Source organism: Bombyx mori, chromosome 21, assembly GCF_030269925.1.
Source record: "Bombyx mori chromosome 21, ASM3026992v2".
Classification (NCBI taxonomy): Eukaryota; Metazoa; Arthropoda; class Insecta; order Lepidoptera; family Bombycidae; genus Bombyx; species Bombyx mori.
This window is the reverse complement of record NC_085127.1, coordinates 10,146,365-10,170,736: the sequence shown is the minus strand read 5'-3', so window position 1 is coordinate 10,170,736 and position 24,372 is coordinate 10,146,365. Positions and strand designations below refer to the sequence as shown.

The window sequence follows — 24,372 nt, the reverse complement described above, 5'->3', positions numbered from 1 at the left end:
ACTGTACCACACTGCATCAGGAAGTCTATTGTATATGCATGACGGGGCTGACAGATACAGATTGCATACAAGCTTACGCTGAACTGATGACAGTCACAACTCACCCATCTGGGTGGATTTCCACAAAATTATATTATTATTATATTGACATTTAATTTTATAACAATTAAAATTAACTTATTTGCTTACCTATAAGCTGGCGTCATAAAATATGACAAGTTACGGTTTTTATAGACATGTAGGGACTTTAAATTAGTCTATAAATGTGACGTGACATAGTCTTATTTTAAATTAGTGAAGGTTGTGGTTAGCCTACTTATTATTACATGTTGTTTGTTTTGTACTGGAACATTTATTAACTTTTTGGGGCTCTCTCCAGATCAGAGTCTATTGAACCATTTATTATGTAAATAGCTATGCGACTTAATGTAATCACCTTACATTACTTTGCGGTGAAATGAATTGTAAACCAATTGTTTTTGCAAACAAACTTTTTTAAAGCAAAATATAATCCGTGTTGTGTGTAGTATGAGTCTATCGATTTATCTTCTGCAGTAACAAATACCTTTTTTTATTTTTTTAAAGATACTGATTCGTTTCTTTCTCTGTACATAGAGAGAAGTAATTTCAGTCGGTTGAAAGAAATTGCTTTTGTTAGTGAAATCTTCTGTACGTTATAAGAACAAAGGTGACGTTCGGCTTAGATTAAGCGGAAATTACTCGTAGATGATAATTTGGTAATTTATTTAAATGTGCATATATTGATACGGATATATATATTTATATAGGATATATTTATGATATACTAGTGGTCCCGCAGTAGTCGAAATTCGATTAGAATTGAAATTATAAATTTGAACCTTATTATGGTCCTATTGTCAAAGACTATTTATTATACTTCTATAATCACAGATTTCGCCAACACTACACTTTAGACAAATAATATTACAGATAAACAATATTAAGCTATTCTCAATTTGACCATAGACATAAAGCAAAATTTTGACAATAAATAAATAATATATGTGTGTGTGTCAAATGCACGGTAGTGTGTGTAATGTTTTTTTTATTGATTTAATGTATTATCAATGAATAATTTAAAATAAATAAATAGCACTCCTATATATTCTCTATTAGTGTGGGAAATTTCATACTCCTCCGTCCGCGCAATTTTCGTAAAAAGGGGTACAAAGTTTTTGCTTCACGTATTAATATAATATGATATATATATTTAGGATATATTTTCTATATCTTTGAGAAGTTTTTGAATTTTTGAATCGATTTTGTTTTTATAATGTTAATTATACTATATTAACTTATTCACAAATAAAGAATGCCAGTATTCTTACGTTGGTAAAAATATAAAGTTGAAATTACTACTAAGGATGAACGCTAAATAGAGTAGAGCCACATAGATAAAATTAGTGACTAGTATCGGAATGACAGATATCATAATATGTAATTCTATAACTAAACCTTTCTTAAATTGAAAGTGAATTAAAAGCAAATTGAACCAAAACAGTTCTAATCGAAAAATGATTTGTAAATGTTAGTACGCGTAAAGATAGCATTAAAACTGAGAATCGGGGTCGTAAATAAAACCAAACATGTATCATAATATTTGTGGCGTTAAGAGCATTCCATTCCGTCAAGTCATTCGGTAAATCAGTACTTACCGTGTAAATGGGATATTATTCTATTTTCGACTTCCTTAGATGTCAAGGGCAATGGCTTCCTGATTTATTATTGTTTACTACAACGATAGGGTGTTTTGTGTTTTATTTTGTAAATACAATTTGAAGTCGCACTAAAATGATCTATTGTATTTCTTTAACAAAACGCTATTATGTTTGTTCGTTTTTGTAGAAACCCAAAAATTATACGGATAATAAAATGAGTAAATCCGTTCCGGTAATTTTTCCTTTCGTACCGTTAATTTTTGGATGCGTGGGTGATTAAATCACTGCACCCCTAGGTTTCTAGCGGGGCTGCCACGTTTGAGTGCGAAACTTTACCTAGTCATGTATCGGGTATCGTCCCTACCGAGTTTGGATTAATTTCGAAGCGCTGATCATTCACCCTTTGACCTTGGCGACTATGAATATAGCACACACAATATATAATCTCGGGACAGACATTTAGATAAAAGCACTACTATAGAAATGAATAAGATAGGTAAGTAAAATTCAACTGGTAAAAATGAGATGACGAGATAATCTCAGAAAATCCCTTAGAGAAATCTCTGTGGAATGTCATATAAAAAATTGTTGTCGTAAATGTTTCAAGCCGTCCTATGTGATGACGAATATTGCAAAGTCTTCTAAGCTTTAATAGTTAAATATACATATACAAATAAATGGTTTTGAAATAAAATACTATTTTTATCTGGTTGGACGAGCTCTCAGAGACTTTATAGTACAGTAAATGTAACTCACTTTCCATATTCGTCTTTTGAGAATGTAGGCTTGTGGTTCTTGTCGAATTGTCCGCTGAAGGCTGTTACTTTCTGAAGCTCGGTGTGAGCCTGTGCTTTTGTGTCGAAGGCGGATATCAAGTCCGTAAGCGACGAGCTCTGAAACAAAAACAAAGACGTTTAACCCTCGAATTGTAATATTTTGCTTGGAATTACTACTTCTAATAGTTTTACAATTATTTTTGCGAGACGAACAGAAATGAAAATGCAACTACAAATTAAAAACCCCTTTTTGATGTGACAACGTCTTATAATTCGATGGAGCCGGCTATACGCACGAAAAAACATGACTCATGCGGCGTTACCTCCCTCTGAGGCGTTCCATTTAAGGCTTGAAGTGCAAGTGAGAGCGCGCAACGAGCGACAAAGAGGCACAATCGGCCTCCGCGTTCGGCAGCATTCGACATCTGTCTCTCTCCTACTTGAGTGAGCGATGCATCCGCGTGGACAGCTGCTTTTTACATGTTTTCGTCAAGTATGAAGTTCAGTGAAAAGTGAATGTGGTGTCAATTGTTTATAGCAACGATAATTGCGATAATTGAAAAATGAAACCATTTCATCAGTATTTTCTTATGACGTTGTCACGTTCAACTATCGTCAGTAAACCGACTTTACAGACAACCGATTTTTTTTATTATATAAGTTAATAATTTTTCGAACACATTACTTCTCATAAATGTTCATAAGTGTTCCGGGTACAGGTCGCATATTTACGTGGACCGGTGAGGGAGACTCAGAAGACTATATGTAAATCTACATATATTTCTGACTAGAGCAATTTATAATAGAATGTGACGCTCACCGCTGATTCGGACCCAATGAAGTATCTTGAAGCATGTATTGGCGGTGTCATATTGATCGGTTTCAGAATGCCTACCGCCCAAATAAGTCGGCATCCCGTGCGGTGAGGTTATGGGAGCTTCTTTTAATTGTCTTTGTAGGCAAACGAGGTTTTGACCCACTTGATGTGATAGGTAGTCACCGACGCTCATGAATATCAGTACCGCTATGAGCACAGCCAATCCGCTGCCTACTGATTGATTGATGAATGATTGACAAGACCCTTTATCTCACATCTGACGCTTCAACCGAGTTCCGTATCAGGTGAGTTACGAAGGCGCTTTGTTAAGAAATCTGATATTTTACTTGTTGAAATTCTAACAAAACCCTTATTTCGTCTTGCCAAAAACAAAGAGCTACGGTCGCAACTGACTGCGGGGGGTGATCGCCAGCTATTTTTTTTATATATTTTTTTATAATATTAGCCTGATACAAGTCCATTGGCCGAATCGCCAGCTATGTTTGCATTGTGTTACGAGCTCATGAAATTTAAAATTAATAATCTGATAATAATTGATTTTTTCTATTTTGTGTTTGCATTGTGTTGCGAGCTCATGAAATTTAAAATTAATAATCTGATAATAATTGAATTTTTCTGTTTTGTAAATCTGAATAATGTTTATCGTTAAGGCTTGTTATTTATAGCGCTTACAGTCTCTGAAACAGTTTCAAAGCACCCTTTTCAAAGCCTATCTTACAAATTCATGAACTCTATAAAATGTACACGTACCAGGGAATTTTAATTCAAATTAAATTAAAAATTATAAAAACAATAGATTACATATAAAATAATTGAAGAATATGCTGTTAATATTATATATATATATATGAATCACTACGAGTATTTCCCTTAGACACGGCATCACGCGTGAACCGATGCACCGATTTCGCAAAAAAAATTTTTGTTGTGTTTGTTATTGTCAGGATAAGGTTCTTATGAATAAAGATAATAAAAGATAATAGAAGATAATAGATAAAAGAAAATAATAAAGATAATAAAAAAGAATATTGCGCGGAAACTTAGAAAATTTAAGAATACATAACCACCATATTAAATTTTCTAATGTTACCTCCTAATGGTGTTTGATATAAAATTGACAGAATCCGTTCTGCAAATATCGTCAAAGAGTATACAAAAAACTGAATATCGCTTAAAGCAAATGCTTTGGTCAGTCATATTTATAAAATAATTAATTTATTATTGCTTACAAAGGGTATGTAAAAAAACTGAATTTCTTATTGCATATCACTGTCAGAGCTATTTTTTTTTATTGTCCTTGTATGGAGACGAGCGCACGGCCCACCTGATGGTGAGTGGTTACCGTCGCTCATGGACTTCAGCAATGCCAGAGGCAGAGCCAAGCCGCTGCCTACTGTAGCCGTCACGCATATTAAAAGTTATATGGATAAGTGAAATATGGAGTTTTGGTAAATTTGGATAGACCAACATACACGTTGCTAACATAACACGGTGTATTTGGGCTTAGAGAAGAATACAATAGTTTTCTTTAATTATAGTTGATTTTTCGTTTTAAAAAATGGAGCTATTACACGTTCAAACCTAAGTCGCAGAACTCGCAATGCTGCAAGTCAAAGATGCATAAGAGCAAGCCAAACTGACGAGCAATGCGAAGCGTGAGGTTGAATGGAATCGATGGCAACGAAATCAACAATATAGAAATGTTGCGCTTAAATGTTTGTATTCAATTATAACGTGGAAATCATGGAATAACATGGAAATCGATTACAGTTCAACCCAAATCGTTGCTATGGGACCAATTAACGTGGCGTGTCAATATTGCAAGGCATTTAAATATAAAAATGAAGCTCCTGTTGTGTACTGTTTTGTACTGTTGTACTACTGTCCATATTGGTGATTTATTATGTGTATGTAAGTATATCAGTATGTATTGTATGTAAGTATGTATATTGGTATATAAATCAATTAGCTATATATTTCATATTATATGTAAAGATGCTTATAATAAAAAAAATACAAATATTCGTCTTCACTGGTCACTGGCTTCACTTTGGTCGTAAAATTTGATTGGTTATTGTACACTGCTTTGTAATAACAACTTTAAATTTTAAACTGTAAAGTTGAATTTGCAAAAGATATGTTTATAGTTTTGTATGAAACTGTGTATCTTGGGTTTTTATATATCAATGATGTAAACGGTATATAGATATGTTTATTGTATGTATATATTGTCTATAATAATGAATTGTCTTTAGTACACCACAAGATACCCGTTTTTAGCGATAAAACCGCCTATTGTAGAAATGTATCTGCTTTTTGACTGTTTTTTTTATGTAAATTGTGTTTTTGGTGTGCAATAAAGTGTATTATCTCTCTTTCTCTCTCTCTCTCTCTCTAAAAACAAATTCAATAAATTCAATAATAAATTATAGGTTCCGAAGCGAAGCGAGAGCGGGTCACTAGTATGTAATAAATGTGTATGAAAATATTGAAATTGTTTCTAAATATTTGGCGAGACTGTAAAAAATACTTTATTGAAAATATTTATTATGTTACATTATTACAGTCTACTGATTTGCTCTTTAAAAAAAGTTTTCATTTGTTTAAGACAGCTAAAAATGTCACGTTTTAGTAATATTTATTGGTGTATTACTCAAAATTATTGTGCAAAAACATTTAGGTTTTAAATCAGGGCTTATTAAAACTTACGATACAAGTAAAAGGCTTCTTTGGAGCCCCCACGGGTGGGTACCACTATCCGGCCTATTTCTGCCGAGACGTATTAGTTCGAAAAGCCCATCTGTATTATGTATTGTATACTAATACACGTTTATTTTTGCCTAACTCGACCTTGGACTTCACTCGTCAACTCCTTAAATATCAATACATGATGTCTCCTTGGCAAATAGACAAAGAACAAGAATTTGAAAGACAAAATGTATTTGTGGACATCATTCACGAACGAAATAAGTACAAATAACGTATTTAGCTTAACGATTATCCATTTTTTATTCATGCAGAATTGAATCTGTAAATCTTTTGCAAAGCAAATAACAACTCGTCTGTGAATTCTATTAAAGTCAGAAAAGTCAAATTCGTTTTCTAAAAACGTGAATAGAATGAACTCGCTTAAAGAAGAAAAACTAGAGATTAAATTGATAAATTTGATTTAATTGGATTTAATATTTAATTTTGGTAATTGGTATTTTAGGCACTGTCATTCCATTTAGCCCACTGAGTTTTTCGCCGGATCTTCTCAGTGGGTCGCGTTTCCGATCCGGTGGTAGATTTTGCGAAGCACTGCTCTTGCTAGGGTCAGTGTTAGCAACTCTCCGGTTGAGCCCCGTGAGCTCACCTACAAACGTTAGGGTGAAGCTGAAATAGCCTCTCAAGGCTATCAGCATAGGGAGAAAAAAAACCCATTTATCGAATATTAATGAAGTAAGTATGAAGTATCAAACTTCATAATTATTTTTAGTAGTTCAGGGAAGATCTTTATCACACTAATAACATGAACGCATAGCTTGTTCAACAAATCTTTTTTTTTTTATATATATATTTAGCGACAGTACTAGGCATACAAATATTTATATTTTGTTTTGAATTGAGAGTTAAAGCGCTTAGTCATCCGGGCAACAAGATCAAATTATCAATATTCTTGTCAAATGCAGTATATATTATTCCCAGGAAATACGTAATACGTGAAGCACCTCTTTGGAATCGTTTCCAGAGCAACCAGTTTGTAGAAAACTCCTTGGAAGCAGTAAAGCTTGGATATGTTTATGTTGTAAGCATTGAAATTATTATTTTAATCTCATCGATCCGTAAATTTTTGGAGCAATAAATCCATATTTAAAGCTTCCATTAGTGCTTTGATAATGTTTATATTAAATCAATAGGAGTTGGCATCGATGAAGACAGCCTTTTAAATAAATGGTCTCCGAGCTCTGTTTTAGCGGATAATGCACGTAAATCATGTTATGTTTTTTTTATATATATAAATAAACGAATTTTATCAGTAGGCAAAATTTTTATGTCTTACCTTGTGCGGATTTCTACATGTCCACTGTAAATAATCTTTATTTAATAACGACTCTGGTTCTAAAACTATGTAGGTATATCTGTTTTTATGTATATAGGAGATACATGTTACTTTTTATTTCACGTAAGAAGTCACATCTAGTTTTATTGGGAGGTCTAGCTTTATTGGTTAGTACGGTGGCGTATAAATTCTATATGAATATTTTTCAAAACTAAACGTATTATTTGTACCTGTTTAAATAGTTTAATGCCGCATCTTTGTCTTCATAATTTCCAAAGTATCCTGTAGAATAATCAACCGTAAAACTAGTTTTAAATGCAACGGACTGTTTTAATAATTACACGCATTCAATATAATTTATGGGGACATTAACATTATTGAAATAAAAAATTAATTCACATGTTAGGAGATAAAGTTGTAATATAATAAATATTCATAAAAATCTTAAGACATGTACTACGTTGGTATAAATAATACAAATTTTTTTCGAAAGTTTCTCGAAAAGTTTCTCGGTAAGCAGTCCATCTGTGAACTCTGAAGCAAGTTTAACTTATTTTTTAGGTTTCGAATATGCTAATTATAGTTTTTAGGGAAAGTATGAGCGAAAAAGCTACCCGGGAAATAGGGAAATTTAAAATTTCCCGAAGAGATTACAAGATAATTTACTTAAACTTATAAGTAGTCTTGTCATACCAAACGCTTATGAATCCGCTTATAAAACGCTTATGAATCCGTAGGTACGTATTTGCTCTCGAGAAAAAAAAAAGAAAAAAAAGATTACAAGAGTTTTATTCCAGCATAGTATAAGCACTTGTACACTGACTAGCCTTATCCATTAGGTCCCTCCTTATCTGATTACCTCCGTAATGCTCTTAATATTAACTGTCCATGTGTCGACCCATCTTCCCTTTTTTTTATCATCTTTTGTGGAAGCCGTTCTCTAATATTTTTTGTACATTTCATTTTTCTCGTACTTTTCGTTTATTTAATTTTAATGTATGTACCAAAAATATTAAATAAAACTATTATTGTTTCTTTTTAATGTTAATATTAGAAACTATTATTGGAACTATTATTATATTACTGGAACTATTATTGTTTTTTTAATGTTTTTTTTTATTGCTTAGATGGGTGGACGAGCTCACAGCCCCCCGGTGTTAAGTGGTTACTGGAGCCCATAGACATCTACAACGTAAATGCGCCATCCACCTTGAGATATAAGTTCTAAGGTCTCAAGTATAGTTACAACGGCTGCCCCACCCTTCAAACCGAAACGCATTACTGCTTCACGGCAGAAATAGGCAGAGTGGTGGTGGTACCCATCCGCGCGGACTCATAAGAGTTCCTACCACCAGTAATTACGCAAATTATAATTTTGCGGGTTTCATTATTATTACACGATGTTATTCCTTCACCCTGGAAGTCAATCGTGAACATTTGTTGAGTACATATTTCATTAGAAAAATTGGTACCCGCCTGAGATTCGAAAACCGGTGCATCGCTCAACACGAATGCACCGGACGTCGTATCCGTTAGGCCACGACGATAATAGTTAAAAAATATTAATTACGCAAATTATAATTTTAGCGCAAAAACAAAATAATTTTCACGAAACAACAGTGAAAATTAAGAATAAAGCAGCCTTGAATGAACAAACAAACACTCGACCGGTCTATGCCAAGCTAATCGCAAATTAATTCTGTAATGAGTCTGCAAAAAACGCGAAAAATAACGTAAAAACCGTTTTCTGAATTGAAAACATCTGTTGTTTGAAGAAAAAAAAACACTCAAACTATAGTCTTTGATTGTTAATGAATTGTTGCGGCTAACACAACGTGTTCCGTATGTTTGTGCGTAACGTCGTGTCGTAACGTCAAGGTTAAGTCTATAAAAATATGGGTTTTTTGCCTACATTTGCAAATGAAGTCCTACTGTGATGAAACAGTTACTGAAATCTTCGGTTCCCTTTGTACTTTATATGTTTCATGACTCTGATATATAGTTTAAGAAGATTCCGCCGTCAGAGAAAAGCTGTCCTAAGTAAAAAAAAACCTAACTATCTGGAACCATTGCAGTAATACACGTACCTAACACCTACCGTACCTAACCTTGACGCTGGATTAGGTTTGCACAGTATTTTCTGAGTGTCATAACAAGTCTTCCTTCAAATGAGGTTTCAGAAGAGCTGTCAGCGGTAAAGCTTGGATTGTTTTAACTGATTTTTGCTTGGGCTCACGGCCCAATTGAAGCAATGTGATTATGAAAATGGCGGCACAGCTCTCCGAAGCGAAACACGTAGGTATACAACAGAAATAGGCGGGATCGAACCAAGAGAGCTCCCACTACGTGCTACTACAACTTTTTATAGAAATAAACTTTACTTTTTATTTTGCGAAAGAATTCCAGATTTCCTTAAGAAAAAATAATAGCTTCCTACAAAATTTGAAATTTGGCATAGTGGCGTTTTACAACCTAGATATCCCATACTCCACAAATAACCAATATAATTCGAAATTCTACAGAAATTATCATTTTGTATAACAATATATTTATATATTCGCCTACATATGTCAATAAAATGTTTATTCTTAGAAGAAAGGTTGTGAGATTAATATATGACAGTGAAGTTCACAGTAACGAGAAATGTGGGTCGTTTTGAGACAATCATTTCCGTGTCACCGAACAAAACGGATGTATGCTTTGTGAATAAATAAGATATTACAAATACGTGAGAGGACACGCATAAGTACATCGAAGCTGTTCATAATATTCAATTTATATAAAGTATCAATTCTTTAGGTCGAATCATATGAATAACTGGATGATACTATTTCAATAACAACCCAACGCTTTATATAGGTAACATAAAAGTTTAATTCGAATGCTTGTGTGCTCTGGGAATTGTTCGAGATGATCCCATCATCTCGTTTTTATCATCGCACCACCCGCCACCGTAATAGAGTTCATCGATACGGTCTGAGCGCTATGACATGACCTTCTTCAAACGAGGCTTGTGGAGAATACTTAACAGTAAGCAGTGGCTTGGCTGTAACCCTAGCATTCCTGACATCTATGGGCGACGGTAACCACTCACCATCATGTGGGCCGTATGCTCGTATAAGGGTAACAAACAAATGAAATTCTTGTAGCTATTGAAGAGCACAACAATGGCAAATATTAGTCATGCTCTCGGGGTCATTAGAATAGAGTGCATTCCGAGCCATCGCTTAGTTTTAAGAATTACGTTAAGAACAATTTTTATTTTTTTCTGTTACTCCTATTTCTTCATTTTGCTAATGTTATATACTACTATGACTCTGGTTTACTTGTTAACGTTACTATCAATCGAATATTAGTGCGATTTCTCTGCTTTGTAAGAAGCATTGTATAAAAGAAAAAAACTAGCCACTAATTTGTAACACTCCGTATTCGACGACTAAATAAATAGAGAATTTAGTTGATAAATCTAAAATTAAATATAGAGCGTAGTACATAGTAGTAATATAGAGCGTTGAAACATTAAAAGTCATTGCATAATACGTGAAAATTCTTTCGACGGTTACCCATATAAATAATTTGTAATCCAAATAAACAGTCTCGAAATATTAATTTTATTGAAAAATATTAATTTTGTATCCGTTCCAATGATTAAATTTAGTAACGGATATTCATTTTTAGTTTCAAAAATATTTGTGTTTATTAGTACTCTAAAATATTTCCAGACCGATTTTGTTTTTTCTAAACGTATCAACAAATTTTCTTCTGCATCCAAAGTCATGGTTAGTACATAATAATATATTGTTTTAATTTTCTATAGTTTTTCACGTTTTCTTAACAAATTATTGTTGAGATAAATTTTCATTAAACTTGAATGCTTATATTATTATGTTTATACGTATTATCTAAATTTGAGCAGACACATTTCTATTCCGATCTTCAAAGTGGGAAACACGATTGCGGAAGCTTCGCAAATTACTATTTGGACTACTACTAAACTACTGTGGTACAAATAAATTTATGGCATTATTTCACTAAATACAGATTTAGTTTAATGATAAAAGAAATTGCAAATTGCAGAGTGTCATAGTAAAAGGAATTAAGGAAACAAAGGCTCTATTAATTTGATATTACAAACGAGCCGTGAGCTGATACGAGGTGTTTTCAATAATTAGTGATAATGCGATACAATTTCCTGGAAAGAAACAATAAACTGGCAGACATAGCCCAGGCAGACATTAGACATAGTCTTAAATAAAAAAAAGAACAAATCAATACAACAAGTAATTTGCTTGGGTCGTGTGTTTTTAAAGATATAATTAAAGTTCGCGTGGTAATAAAATATTCAGTGTTCGAATCTCAGGCAGGTACCAATTTTTCTAATGAAATGCGTACTCGAAAAAAGGTTCACGATTCACTTCCACGGTGAAGGAATAACATCGTGTGATAAAAATCAAACCCGCAAAATTATAATTTGCGTAATTACTAGTGGTAAGATCTCTTGTGCGTCCGCCCTGGTAGGTATAATAATAAAAAATATTTACACTTTTTGTACATGCATACATAAAAAAAGATAATCTATATAAATAAAAATCCATTTGCCGTTCGTTAGTCTCGCTAAAATTCGAAAACGGCTGGACCGATTTGGCTAATTTTGGTCTTGAATTATTTGTGGAAGTCCAGAGAAGGTTTAAAAGGTAGATAAATATGAAAATGCTCGGAATTAAATAAAAATAACGAACGGATTCCTTTTGTTTGTTTTATGTTTATTTTGTACAAAAGCTTAGGTCTTTTATTTGTCGATTGAGGGACTACGAAGTCTGCCGGGTCCGCTAGTATCTAATAAAAGACAGTTGCGTCATACTCCTTATCGGCTTTTGTTGAATATCCCTAGTAGATATTGTAAAGTAACCATTGCCCCGATAAGTCCTTCAATTTCGAATCGAAGCTAATTTTTTTGTGAAATATTTTATGCGTCATTTTGAACGCTGTCTACTTACCCATAATAGTGAAAAATAAATACTATTGTCTATTTTAATATTAATTTTTCCATAAATAAACCAGAAACTATTTATTGTAATCGTTTTATTTAAAATTCACAAAAAAGGATAACTGTGACAGGAATACTCGTTATTATTTATAATGTAAATGGTGATTTGTAAATGTAGACCTGAATGCTACATTTGTCTATACATTTCACCGCATAGATTCCCAGCTATTTCATAGAAATTTAAAAACTTTAATAATTTAGATTAGGTATCTTAAATCTATTAATTATACTTTGTGTAAAGGATGGAAATTCCTTAATAGTTTTCCCGGCCGAGATTTTCACATAGGAGCTATGTAAAAATTGCAGCCAATTTTTGCGATGTTTACATTGTTTAACTTTCATTTAAAATTAATGAAACATTTAGTGTAAATTTTGCAACCGAACCGCAAGCCGCTGCTGATAACACCATTTAAATGGAATTCAAATTAATGTCAGCGAAGAAAACCCTTATGAAAGTAAAATAGTATTAATGAAAAGCTCAAAACATTTTAAAATCGATTATTTAATAATACATTAGTTTCTTGATACTGTGGCTAATCCCAAATTATTCCGCTCAAAATAATTTCAACAAATAAAAGCGATAGATAAAGAGGTATGTTAACATGTAAGAAACGGATTCGCGCAGCTAACGTCGAAATTCAAAAAATAACCTCGTTCATAACACAAAGATGCCCCCACCTAAACGCGTAGTATGAATTGCGTGACGTGTAACTTGGCTGTATGCCTGCGGTCCTTGTGCGTTCAACCGTCGTTATGTTTGAATGATTGCCGCTTTGACGTACGTGATTCATGCTTCCGTCTAGTAGAATTATGATTAAACTTTTTAATCTTCGCTTTGAAGTACATGTTTTGGCGAAATTTTGTTTACGAAAATGATATACGATTTTCCAATGTATCGATACCGAAAAGTCTGTTTTGCGTTCAGCACTATTTTGATGCTAAATTGGTTTTCAGAATATCGTCAATATTTGTTAGTCGACTTTAGGGCTTAGAATTTGAATAATTTATAAATGCATTCAATTTTGTGTTAATTGTGTCATTACCACTGGTATTCATGTCTGTTTCAATTCATAGTCTAACTATCTTAATCTATTATCAAGCGATTGTTTGAGTCAATCTTAACATGAATCCCGCCCACCTTCAAACCTGCCGTTTTTACTGCCGTAATAAGTAGGCTGTAGACCTAAGTTCCCATGGCAATTAGTGGTCACCGATTAGTAAGATCAATCACTACTGATTTATTTCATATTAATCAAATGTGTACACTGATGATACATTACATCTGAATTCGGTACTCTATAATTAACACATTATTTATAGAATAATGAGAAAGCAATTGACGTTAAAAATATTTATAATAACATTAGAAATATGCATCAATACAATCGAGATGTTCGAGGATAATTTTTTGAAATAATATTGAGTTTTGTTGGTTTTGATTGAGGCATTTTTTATATTAATTCAGTAATAACGCTTTGAATATCTGATTCCTGACGGCAAAGTTAGTCGACAAGCCACTTCTCTTCTTTTAAAAACTCCCATACACAGCTCTAGTCGCTATAGTGGCTCTTTCACAATACAAGCAGTGCGATTATGGAATTCTCTCCCTCAACCTATTCGTGCTAGTTCCTCTCTAGAAGTTTTTAAGAGTCAAATGAAGAAACATTTCCTGTCACTTTAATTGTATTTAAGTTATTGTTTTATGTATGTTTATTTATATGTATTTTTCATTTTATATTAGTTTTTTTTTATAAATCTTAGTTTAAGAAAAATCATGCTTTAATAGCTTTTATATTGTACACTATTCCCCTCTTATACATCGTATTTCACTCTGCTAATGGTTTGCTGGAAGAAAACTCATGAATGAGTTAAGCTCGCCTTTGTACATAGTATTTAATTCTTTAAATCTGTTTTTATTGTATTTTCTTTTTGTGTACAATAAGTATAAAAAAATAAAAATAAAAAAAATAATTGATTAATGTCACAATTGTTTATTTCTGTTTTTCTAAGTTGCATTAGTAAGGAAAACTATAGTAAACAGTTTCTAGTCTATATGTAAATCTTTCCAAACCTCTTTGATAATCATATATTGTTGTATGAAATGTGGAAAAAAGCAGAACGCGTTTACAGCGATAATGTATGGTAATTGCTAATTTTGAATTCGATGAATCTATTGGGTGTTGCGTCGCTTTTCACATTTGAAGCTCACTTAGTTTACGGTCTACTCGAAATTTGAAACTCGAATGAAAATTTGATTATAATTAGCTCTTTCCAATAACCAATTTTGAGAGTCATACACAGAATTGTTCTACTGCTCCAATTTTGCAACATGTAGGGGAGACTGGGGCAAGATGAGATAGCTAAGACAAAACTCGCTTTACAAAGACAATTATACTGTTTAATTAAGTTATTTAAGAAAATAAGTAACACTTATACATTTGTTTCTTAAAATTAATAATTTTATCAAGCAAAATCACAGTAGTTTTTTGACAAATAATGATTAACGATAATGAGGCGAATTTCCCGTCTTGCCCCATGGATGGGGTAAGATGGGAAACGCTACGGGGCAAAAGGAGTACGTATTTTAATCGGGCAGACAGCGTTCACAAATGTGTGTCTCGTCGTCTTCTTCATCTACTCCGGCACAGGAACCGTGTGCCCAACCATGGCAAATACTGCAGTTAACCCAACCCTCGGTTGACTCTTAATATAAGTAACCACGATAGATGCAGGCCCAGTCACCGTCCTCCTCTTAAGATGAACTATCTTCCGATTCGATTTCTTTGGCGAGTCTTTTAGCTTGACGTTTATTTTCAGTTCTTTTTATCTTCTTATTTCCAACTTTATGTATTCGTTTTTTACACCAATCTTCTCCTGCCATGCCGGTTTCTTTATTAAGTGGGCTATCTATATGATTTCGCTGAGCCGACTGTTAAACTATTACACGAAGTTATTTTCCTGTTAACCGTGCTTCCATAGATTGCACACATTGCGCCAACTCATCTTCTTGTTTTGCTGTAAAAACAGTTTTGAATCGTCACAAATGCTTTTTCCCATACTTAGTCGTTACCGGAATCAGTGTCGTCATCCACAGTATCACGAGCTTTTCTTACACGGCGGCGGAACATCACATGTAACTGAGGCCCGAGGAAGCCCCATCCTGTTATTAAGAACCCATAAGACCCAGAACTTCAGGGTCCCATTTGCCACCATCTGTTTTTCGTTTATAGTTCCGAACCATTGTATCTGAGAAAAAAACTTTATGAGAAAAGCAACGATATATCTTGCTAATGTAGAAGTTACAACAATATGTACTTATACTTTTTTTTTATATCACTAAGTCGGCAAAGAAGCTTACAGTTCGCCCGATGGAAAGCGGTTACCGTAGCCTATGGACGCTTGCAAAACCATGTTGCAATACTATCGATAGGTAAGTAGGTACACAGAAGGTATTATTTAAACCACAAGGAAGGGGCAAAACGGGATAGTATTCCGCTGGCCCCGATCATTGTGTCCCGACACACATGTATTCAAATAAGTTGAAGCAATTCTAATCTTAAATCTTACCAGCGCAAAAATCTAATCTGAATTTAAAGTGTTATAGTACTACAGCACGCTGAGGATTAAAACATTATATTAATTCAAGTACTTACATCTCTGCACATCAGTTTCTTAACCAAAAACCGAATAAAAACACTTGCAAAATCAGTTTTTTTTCTATACAACGCAAAAACGAGATCCAACACGCTCGCTCTGCTCGGACGCACTTGCGCAGTCTGAATTTCGTGCAAATGGCACCGTTACCGGTCCGAACACGATTACCATTCATGGACACAAGCTTATTTTCCGTCCTGCCCCGAACTTCATCTTGCCCCGGTCTCCCCTATATTTATTTATTTTCGAATAAATATTGGCACGATTCCATTTATTAACTACGACTGCGACATTATTAAATAAAATGTTACACATTGACTTCATTAGTTCGGTTAGCTCTGGTTTATTTTTCTTAATTCTTTGGCGTATATCATTTGTGCGTGTCACTGTAATTTTCCTATGAACCAAAACGATTTGTCATATTGTCATATTTTTTATTTTTCACAATAAAAGTGTTACGTTGACGGCTAATAAATTCGAGTAATGACCATGTAATCGTTTATTCGCGGCTTTAATTAATATAATATCACGTCAGGGGTAGATTTTCAGAAAACGTAAATATTCCTTCGTTCAATTTGTATGTTTAGCGGTAGCTATGTTAGAATAAAACATTGACAATTGACAGACACCTAAATCACGCTAACGGCATTTTTGAGATACGTATGGTATGGTTCGTATTTTAATCAAATTTCATAGTTTCATTTGATATACTGACAGTTGATCTACTGCGAAACGTCACTTGCTTGACGGAATATGCCTCCTTTGTCGTTCATTAAAAAAAAAAAAACAACAAAATGTGTGCAATTCACACGTGGTAGAAGTGAAACCTTCCAAAATTAAAATACAATTATCCTAAACGTCTTAAGTATATGTAAAATTTTGTCATTAGTAAATAATTGTAAGGTAGCGCCCTCTGTGAATTGATATTTTAATTTCACGTATAATCCTAAATTAAAATTCACTACAAGAGCTTTCATACACACGTTAGTATTAAAAAATCTCACAGATGGCGCTGTATTAAATAGTATATATATTTCTGTCTCATTCTTTGCTGGCTTCATCCTACACATTTTTGTATTTGTGTCTCTTACCTGTCGTTTTTTCCGTTGCATCCGGTTTGAAATCACAACGATTCTAAAGAAGTTTGCACTTCAATAAAAAAAATTTGTTTGAGGTATTTTATGACCTGACAACTAAAACCTTTAGGTCATGGCTTATTTTAATTTGTATTCTTATTTTTATGAAAAATGATAATATGGAGTGAAATGAAATGAAATGAAGATGATTAATTTGAGACATTAATCAACAACAACAACAACAATTTCGCGATTATACGCTTCAATGTATCTATCTATCTATCTCTTAGGTTTATGGCGTTTCCTTTTAGATTTCGCCAATGTCAAGTATATTTAATACTCTGCTTTCTATAGCGGGCTTCGTGAACGCTTCGATGTAAAGGAGAACAAACAGTTGACGTGTGCACTTCACGTCTGAAGATGGGGTTGACATAACATTAATCCGTGTTCCATGTGTAGCCATAACACGACACTGGCACAAATTGCTGAAAGTACCGGCAGATTGCCATTTAAAAAAAAAACAAAAAACAAAAACATTAATCCGCTGATAATTTACAAATTTAGATGCTTCGTTCACAAAAATGTCTCTTATTACGGCTATTTACTCTTGTGTATAGGCTCTTTGATAAAACACATATAGAAAACATACAATATAATATAATATGACGCTAAAGCGACAACGAGGCCAAAGCTCAAAACATGACAGTAAGCACCGAGATTTATAATATTCAAAATGATGGAATTATTCAAAACTATCCGACAGACGTTGTCCTGTCCACATATCTTTATTTGTTATTAATTAGATGCATGGATGACCTTTTGCCTGCCTGATGTTCAGTGGTTATCGGAGCCCATAGACATCAACAACGTAATGACGCTCCCCTCCTTGATACACGAGTTCTAAGGTCTCTGTTTTTACAGTACAACGGCTGCCCCACCCTTCGAACCGAAACGCATTACTGCTTCGCAGCAGAAATAGGCAGAGTGGTAGTTCTTACCCGTGCGGACTCACAAGACGTCCTGTCATTTAAGCAACACAATGTGATTCCTTCATCGTGGTAGCAGTAATTCTTTTATTTTTTTATTGGTTAGACGGGTAGGCGAACTCACAGCCCACCTGGTATTAAGTGGTTACTGGAGCCCATAGACATCTAAAACGTAAATGCGCCACCCGCCTTGAGATATAAGCTTTAAGGTCTCAGTATAGTTATAACGGCTGTCCCTTCCTTCAAACCGAAACGCATTACTGCTTCACGGCAAAAATAGGCAGGGTGGTGATACCTACCCGTGCGGACTCACAAGAGATCCTGCATTTCAAGTAGATACGCATTTCATTAGAAAAATTGGTAGCTGCCAGAGAAATTCGAGCACCGGCACAATTGCATCGCTCGATACGAATGCACCGAGCGTCTTATCCTTCAGGCCACGACAACTTAAAATAAATATTTCTATTCTGAAACTGAAAACATCATAAAGGGACTAAAACAATTACGAACGCATCGCATAGTTTTAATTTTTTTCTTTAAAAACCTTATTTAGACAATCAAGGTAAGAAAAGAACGTAAAAATAAATATGGCGCCGACCACGGAGCGAGCGGTATTTCAAGAGACATCTACTAATTTTAATTGCAATGACATAAAAGATTTTGTATAAAATATGTAACAATAAAATTAAACTCCAGTGCAACAGTTTTATTTATTTACGATCCCAATTCTACATTTATATAGACAATGAAATCACTAGTCAATTTCCTTTCTTTGCTGAACGTGATTCACGTGATCGGGTCGTGTTTTTGTGCGCATTGTCTATGTTGAGACTGGCACTGGCAGCGGACAGCTGATTTAGACTAGAGTCGCTAGACGCTGATTCTGGTATTAAATAAAGCTATTGTCGTTGTGTGTTTACGGTTAATGGCTTCCGATCGTTAAAACGATGCCGACTGAATATCGGAAAGTGTAAAAAAATATTTGAAGGCTTGTTAATATATATGGATATAAACCTTAACGCTTTGACTACCTGTAGGTCCCCGGTGCCCTACGTGGCGCACTGAGGTAATTATGTCGATTTCTGTTACTAAGGCGCCGGGATATCTAGTAGATTCTGGGAAAGACGAAACCGAAGAGACTGAGAACTAATCTATTTCTAAGCGACCTAAAACACAAACATATATTAACAAACAAAAGAAGGCAAAGTTAGGCAATCCATTATTTATGATTGACATAGCTATGAACTTCTTGAATTATAATTAATTTATACCCAGTATCAGTTCGCAATCGTTTTCATTTCAGAAAAGTCCCACTGAGTTCTATAATAGCAAAGGCTTACTTTGCGAGATGCCGAAGTCTTAATTTTATTCTATATTATAACAGCTTTGTTTGTTTGAAACCTGATGTTATACTTCACGTTAGAAATAGGTAGAATCTGATGATCTTACATCACATGACCTTTTTACCTAGGACGGTTCCGTAATACATGAGTACAGGACTATCCACCTCAATATAAGGTATGCTAGTCCCCATGCGGGCACGCTACACCCCAGCCACCACATAACTATATCATGCGCATGCACTAGCACTAGCTACGTAGATTATCGCAATTTAAAAAGTCTTAAACAGAAATTCGTGTTCTTTATTTAATTTTATATCGACTCAATTAGTCTACAACAAGTCGCCAACTATCTATATATTAATACGTGAAGCAAAAACTTTGTATCCCTTTTTACGAAAATTGCGCGGACGGAGGAGCATGAAATTTTCCACACTTTTAGAGAATATACAGAAGAAGTGCACAATGCTAATTTTTTTTTTAAATAATGCATAAAAGATACATTAAATCAATAAAGAAAACATTACACACACTACATACCATGTATTTGACGCACACACGCATGCATACTATTTATTGTCAAACTTTTGTTCTTGACGTCTGTTGTCAATTTGAGAATAGATTAAATATTGTTTGTCTTTGTTAATATTTTTTATAGTGTGGTCTTGGCGAAAATTGTGAATATAAAAGTATAAAATACAATCATAATAGTGTACAAACTTACAATTCCAATTAATTATAGTCGAATTTCGACTACTGCGGGACCTCTAGTTTAAATTAAAGTAAGTAAAGTTAAATAAAACATACGAGTTGTTTTTTCGTTGAAATGACAAAAAATACGTTGTCAAAAAATACGCTACCAAATTATGGCAATAAGTCTACTACTCGCCTACTAGAGATTAATAAGGCAAAAAGGTTAAATGCCGATAAATCTTACTTGGAATCGTTTGCATAGTAAAATCTCTGGCATTATAAAAATAACGAGAAAATTATTATATATGTATTATTAATTTTTGGTGGCAACGCGAGGTGTCAATAGAACTGAATTTTTTAATTACGTTGATTTAGTATTTTATATTTACTATTATACTTTACATAGTAAAAAAATGACGATTTATTAACCTTTAACATCTATTGAGATATAGGTACTAGTACGGGAAATTGAAACGAAATCGGCAGTGGCGTGAAGTCGTCGTGGCCTAAAGGATAAGACGTCCGGTGCATTCGTATATAGCAATGCACCGGTGTTCGAATCCGTACTTGACAATTGTTCACGATTGACTTCCACGGTGAAGGAATAACATCGTGTAATAAAAATCAAACCCGCAAAATTATAATTTGCGTAATTACTGGTGGTAGGACCTCTTGTGAGTCCGCACGGTACCACTGCCCCGCCTATTTCTGCCGTGAAGCAGTAATGCGTTTCGGTTTGAAGGGTGGGGCAGCCGTCGTAACTATACTGAGACCTTAGAACTTATATCTCAATGTGTGTGGCGCATTTACATTGTAGATGTCTATGGGTTCCAGTAACCACTTAACACCAGGTGGGCTGTGAGCTCGTCCACACATCTAGGCAATAAAAAAAAAAATAAAAAAAAAGAAGTGTCTTTTTGGTTCTTTTAAAAAATTACACTGAAGTCTCAATATAATCCCACCATTTCACTGACCATTCTTTTATATTATTTGTTTCATTCCAACTGATCTCAGCTTCATATACAAATCATATATTAATAGTAAATTATTATTTCAGATTTAAAAAACTTGAAGTTGGCAAAAGTAGCAGAGAAAAAAGCCGATTGCTACACTGAAACAATAAAAATAATCACGATTGCCTAAAAAACCTCTTCATAAAACAAATACATTGGCAAATTTTATACTTAAGCGAGTTATATAGTTGCACCCACACTGTGCTTCGCTGTTCCTTCCTTCATCCTCGGAAAATTATTAAGCGATGACGAATCTTTGCCGTTGCACTATGATAAGCTGTAAATGTTATTAATAAATGAAACATGAAACAAAGCAATGAATGAATCTTGATTTTTTACGAAAAAATATATCTCATAATGTTCTACCTATAAATATTAATTTTTTTTTTATTTAAAATATAAAAATACAAATACCCGCTCTATTAATTTATATGTTCTGTGCGTAATCTTGTTACTGCTTTACGTAAGATGATAAAACGCGGTGCATGTGAAATGACCCTTGACAAACGACCTTTCAGCTTAGCTCCTAAGCAGCTTTGCACTATTAACAGTTCGCTGTGTTTAGTCCGTCATTTTATTTACAAATCCACCCATTTTATTGGCTGACACTGGCAGATTTGGGATGGGTAGATTATCTTAATGGGACTGTCATTTCATGTTATTAGCTATAGCGGTCCGCTCCGGCTCCACTAGGGTATTTAACAAAAATTTCAACGATGTTTGACGTTGTTTTATTTTTTAAAATAAAAGAACAGTTATTGCGGCATAACTTTAATAGTTAGACATACGCTGTCGCGACCCTTTTTGTAAATAACAATGTGTTCTACAAAGTCGTAGTACATTATTTTATTCTATAATCAATAGTTTTCGCAGGGCAGGCGATGTAAAGAATATTGTAGGTAATTTTTTTACACCTTGGATTACATTATTGGAGTTTTAGTAAGGATCCCTCATTTTTTCAAATGTCACTCGGGAATAGTGTAGCTTCCAAGCAGTGAAAGAATTTTTCAAATCGGTTCAGTAGTTTCGGAGCCTATTCAATACAAACAAACAAACGAATCTTTCCTCTTTATAATATTAGTATAGATTTAAAAAACTACTGCGAGCTATTTTTGCCTGCCACAAAATTTTGATCGACTAATATTATAAAAGTATATTAGATTTTAAACATGACTGTGTTTCTTGAGGTCAACACCCCAGCACGCGCTGTGTTCACGATCGCTCAAGAACTACGGTATTACCAGAAGCACATTATATCGAATCCAATCCTTCTAAAGCTTTGTTACGCAAAAGATCTGTCACGTCTGAGTAAAAACCATATAGAAATAGTAGTTCAGGAGTTCCGGAAAAAATATCTATTTTACATGTTAAATACTCTATATAATATCTCTTTTTATCATATCGAATGAAAGTGCCACTAAATTAAGTTTTAACACGTCTTCTTCTTATAACTAGAGTAAATTTCATTGAACTCAATTCCTGTTTAATTTAATCTTCATTTATGTATGACCTATGATACATAGACTGATGATCTGAATAGGTAATTACCATTTGCGAAAAGGACTAAGGGTTGTATTTTATTCATGCTTTATACGTAAAGTCAATGAATGAATGAATGAAGGTTTCTGGATTTTAATCGCCTCCGAATTTTTATTTGGGTAAGCAATGAACTTTCATTCAGGGAGTTCATATCGAATTAACATTCTCGTCCTTATCTTTCCAAAAATAAATCGTCTTTACAACCGTACCTTGATTCAGATTTATATTAAAAGTAAAAAGCGTTATAAGACTGTGGAATCTTGGTATTAAAAGGTCAGGTAATTCCACCGTAAGATAGAATATCTTCTATCTAGATTACGCAGGAATGATTTCACATATTATGACCTTCAATTTGGATTTAAATTTATGTTTAATCAAGTAATAATTACCTAATCTCGATACTTTGTATACCATACCTCACTAAAGGAATACAGAGACAGTACTTTCAATTATTTCCTATTGACAGTAAATTCTGGTATGCAAAGATACATAATATACAGACCTCAATGCACAACAGAAAACCGAAACTCAGAATAAACTTATTAGACTAATAATTTAAAAAATTCACAAACTTATTTAAAATTATTCCATAGCTTATAACTATTCTACTAATATATTAAACCTTGTGTACACTAAATATTGAGTAGGTAATGGTTTAACATTGGAATTCGTGCTGGGACCGTTTTTGTTTACATCACTTACCCTTGATCGTCTCTGAATAGCATCATCTCCGGGTATCGTTAGGAAATTGCCGCTCATTTTCTCCGACAAGTCGATCCGCGTGCTTTAACAAAAACGGCCTTTGTATTGGCAAGAACGAGTCAGTTATAAATAGCGCGTTTTCGTCTTCGCAGCAACGTGCGTACGCGACGGTGGTCAGTATCTGAATGCTGTAAGCTTTTTCAGTGTTCGTGGCTAATGTTTATGAATGGGTGACGTTTTAAATAAATTCTCCCCGCTAACATTTCTCGTATTGTGACGTCACTACGTTCGTGTAGGAGTGTCTGCGTTCCAATCGAATTGTTTCCTAAATAGCCCGTTACGATCAGCTGGAGTTCGCGGGGGAAGATTGATTCAGTCTTGAATGTTTATAACTACTGACTGTAGCTAAAAAAATGCACAAAAAATGCGTAAACTGTTCACAGATTTCCTCTTATTATTCTATTATATTACAAATGATTTCTAGTATTTATACATGTACATATATATATATATATATATGCCCATCAGTAAGTTTAATATTTCTTAAGCCGCAATCTAGGGGAGAACTTCACAAATTAAGAGATTTTTAATGTATTAGCAACTTCACATAGTGTAAAATAGCAATTACCTCCCTATGGAATATTTTAGAGACTCCAAATTATCATGGCATTTAGACTGTAACTACCATTACTCTCTGAACTCCAAGAAGCAAAATCGAGCAGTTTAAAATCGAGATTAGACGAGTGACAGTCATGAGTCTTGATGAAGTTAGACACATTTCATTCTCGCCATGGTTGTTTTTTTTATTTCCTTCCTAAGCTGATAGCCTTGAGAGGTAGGTATCACGGGACTCAAACCGGAATGATGCTAACACTGACCCTAGCAAGAGCAGTGCTTCGCAGAATCGACCACCGGATCGGAAACGCGACCCTCTGAGGAGATCCTGCGAGAAACTCAATGGGCCAAGGTTGCAACGTTAGAGTTCTA

The 24,372-nt window shown here is 34.0% G+C and overlaps 1 protein-coding gene across 2 annotated transcripts in view; it reads right to left on the bottom strand.

Moving 5' to 3' along the window:
• Positions 1-23,607, bottom strand: part of LOC101743846 (actin-binding Rho-activating protein) — a 42,714-nt gene extending 19,107 nt beyond the window's left edge. The window contains exons 1-2 of one of the 2 annotated variants that reach the window (XR_009975966.1): positions 23,386-23,607; positions 2,436-2,572 (exon numbers count right to left, since the gene is read on the bottom strand). Coding sequence is in view for 1 of the 2 variants with exons in the window: in XM_012693335.4 (XP_012548789.1) it covers positions 2,436-2,572; positions 23,386-23,442 (194 nt within the window). In the remaining variant the exon portion in view is untranslated. The remainder of the gene's footprint in view (positions 1-2,435; positions 2,573-23,385) is intronic. The other variant, XM_012693335.4, reaches the window with a different exon arrangement.
• Positions 23,608-24,372: the final 765 nt, after the last annotated feature.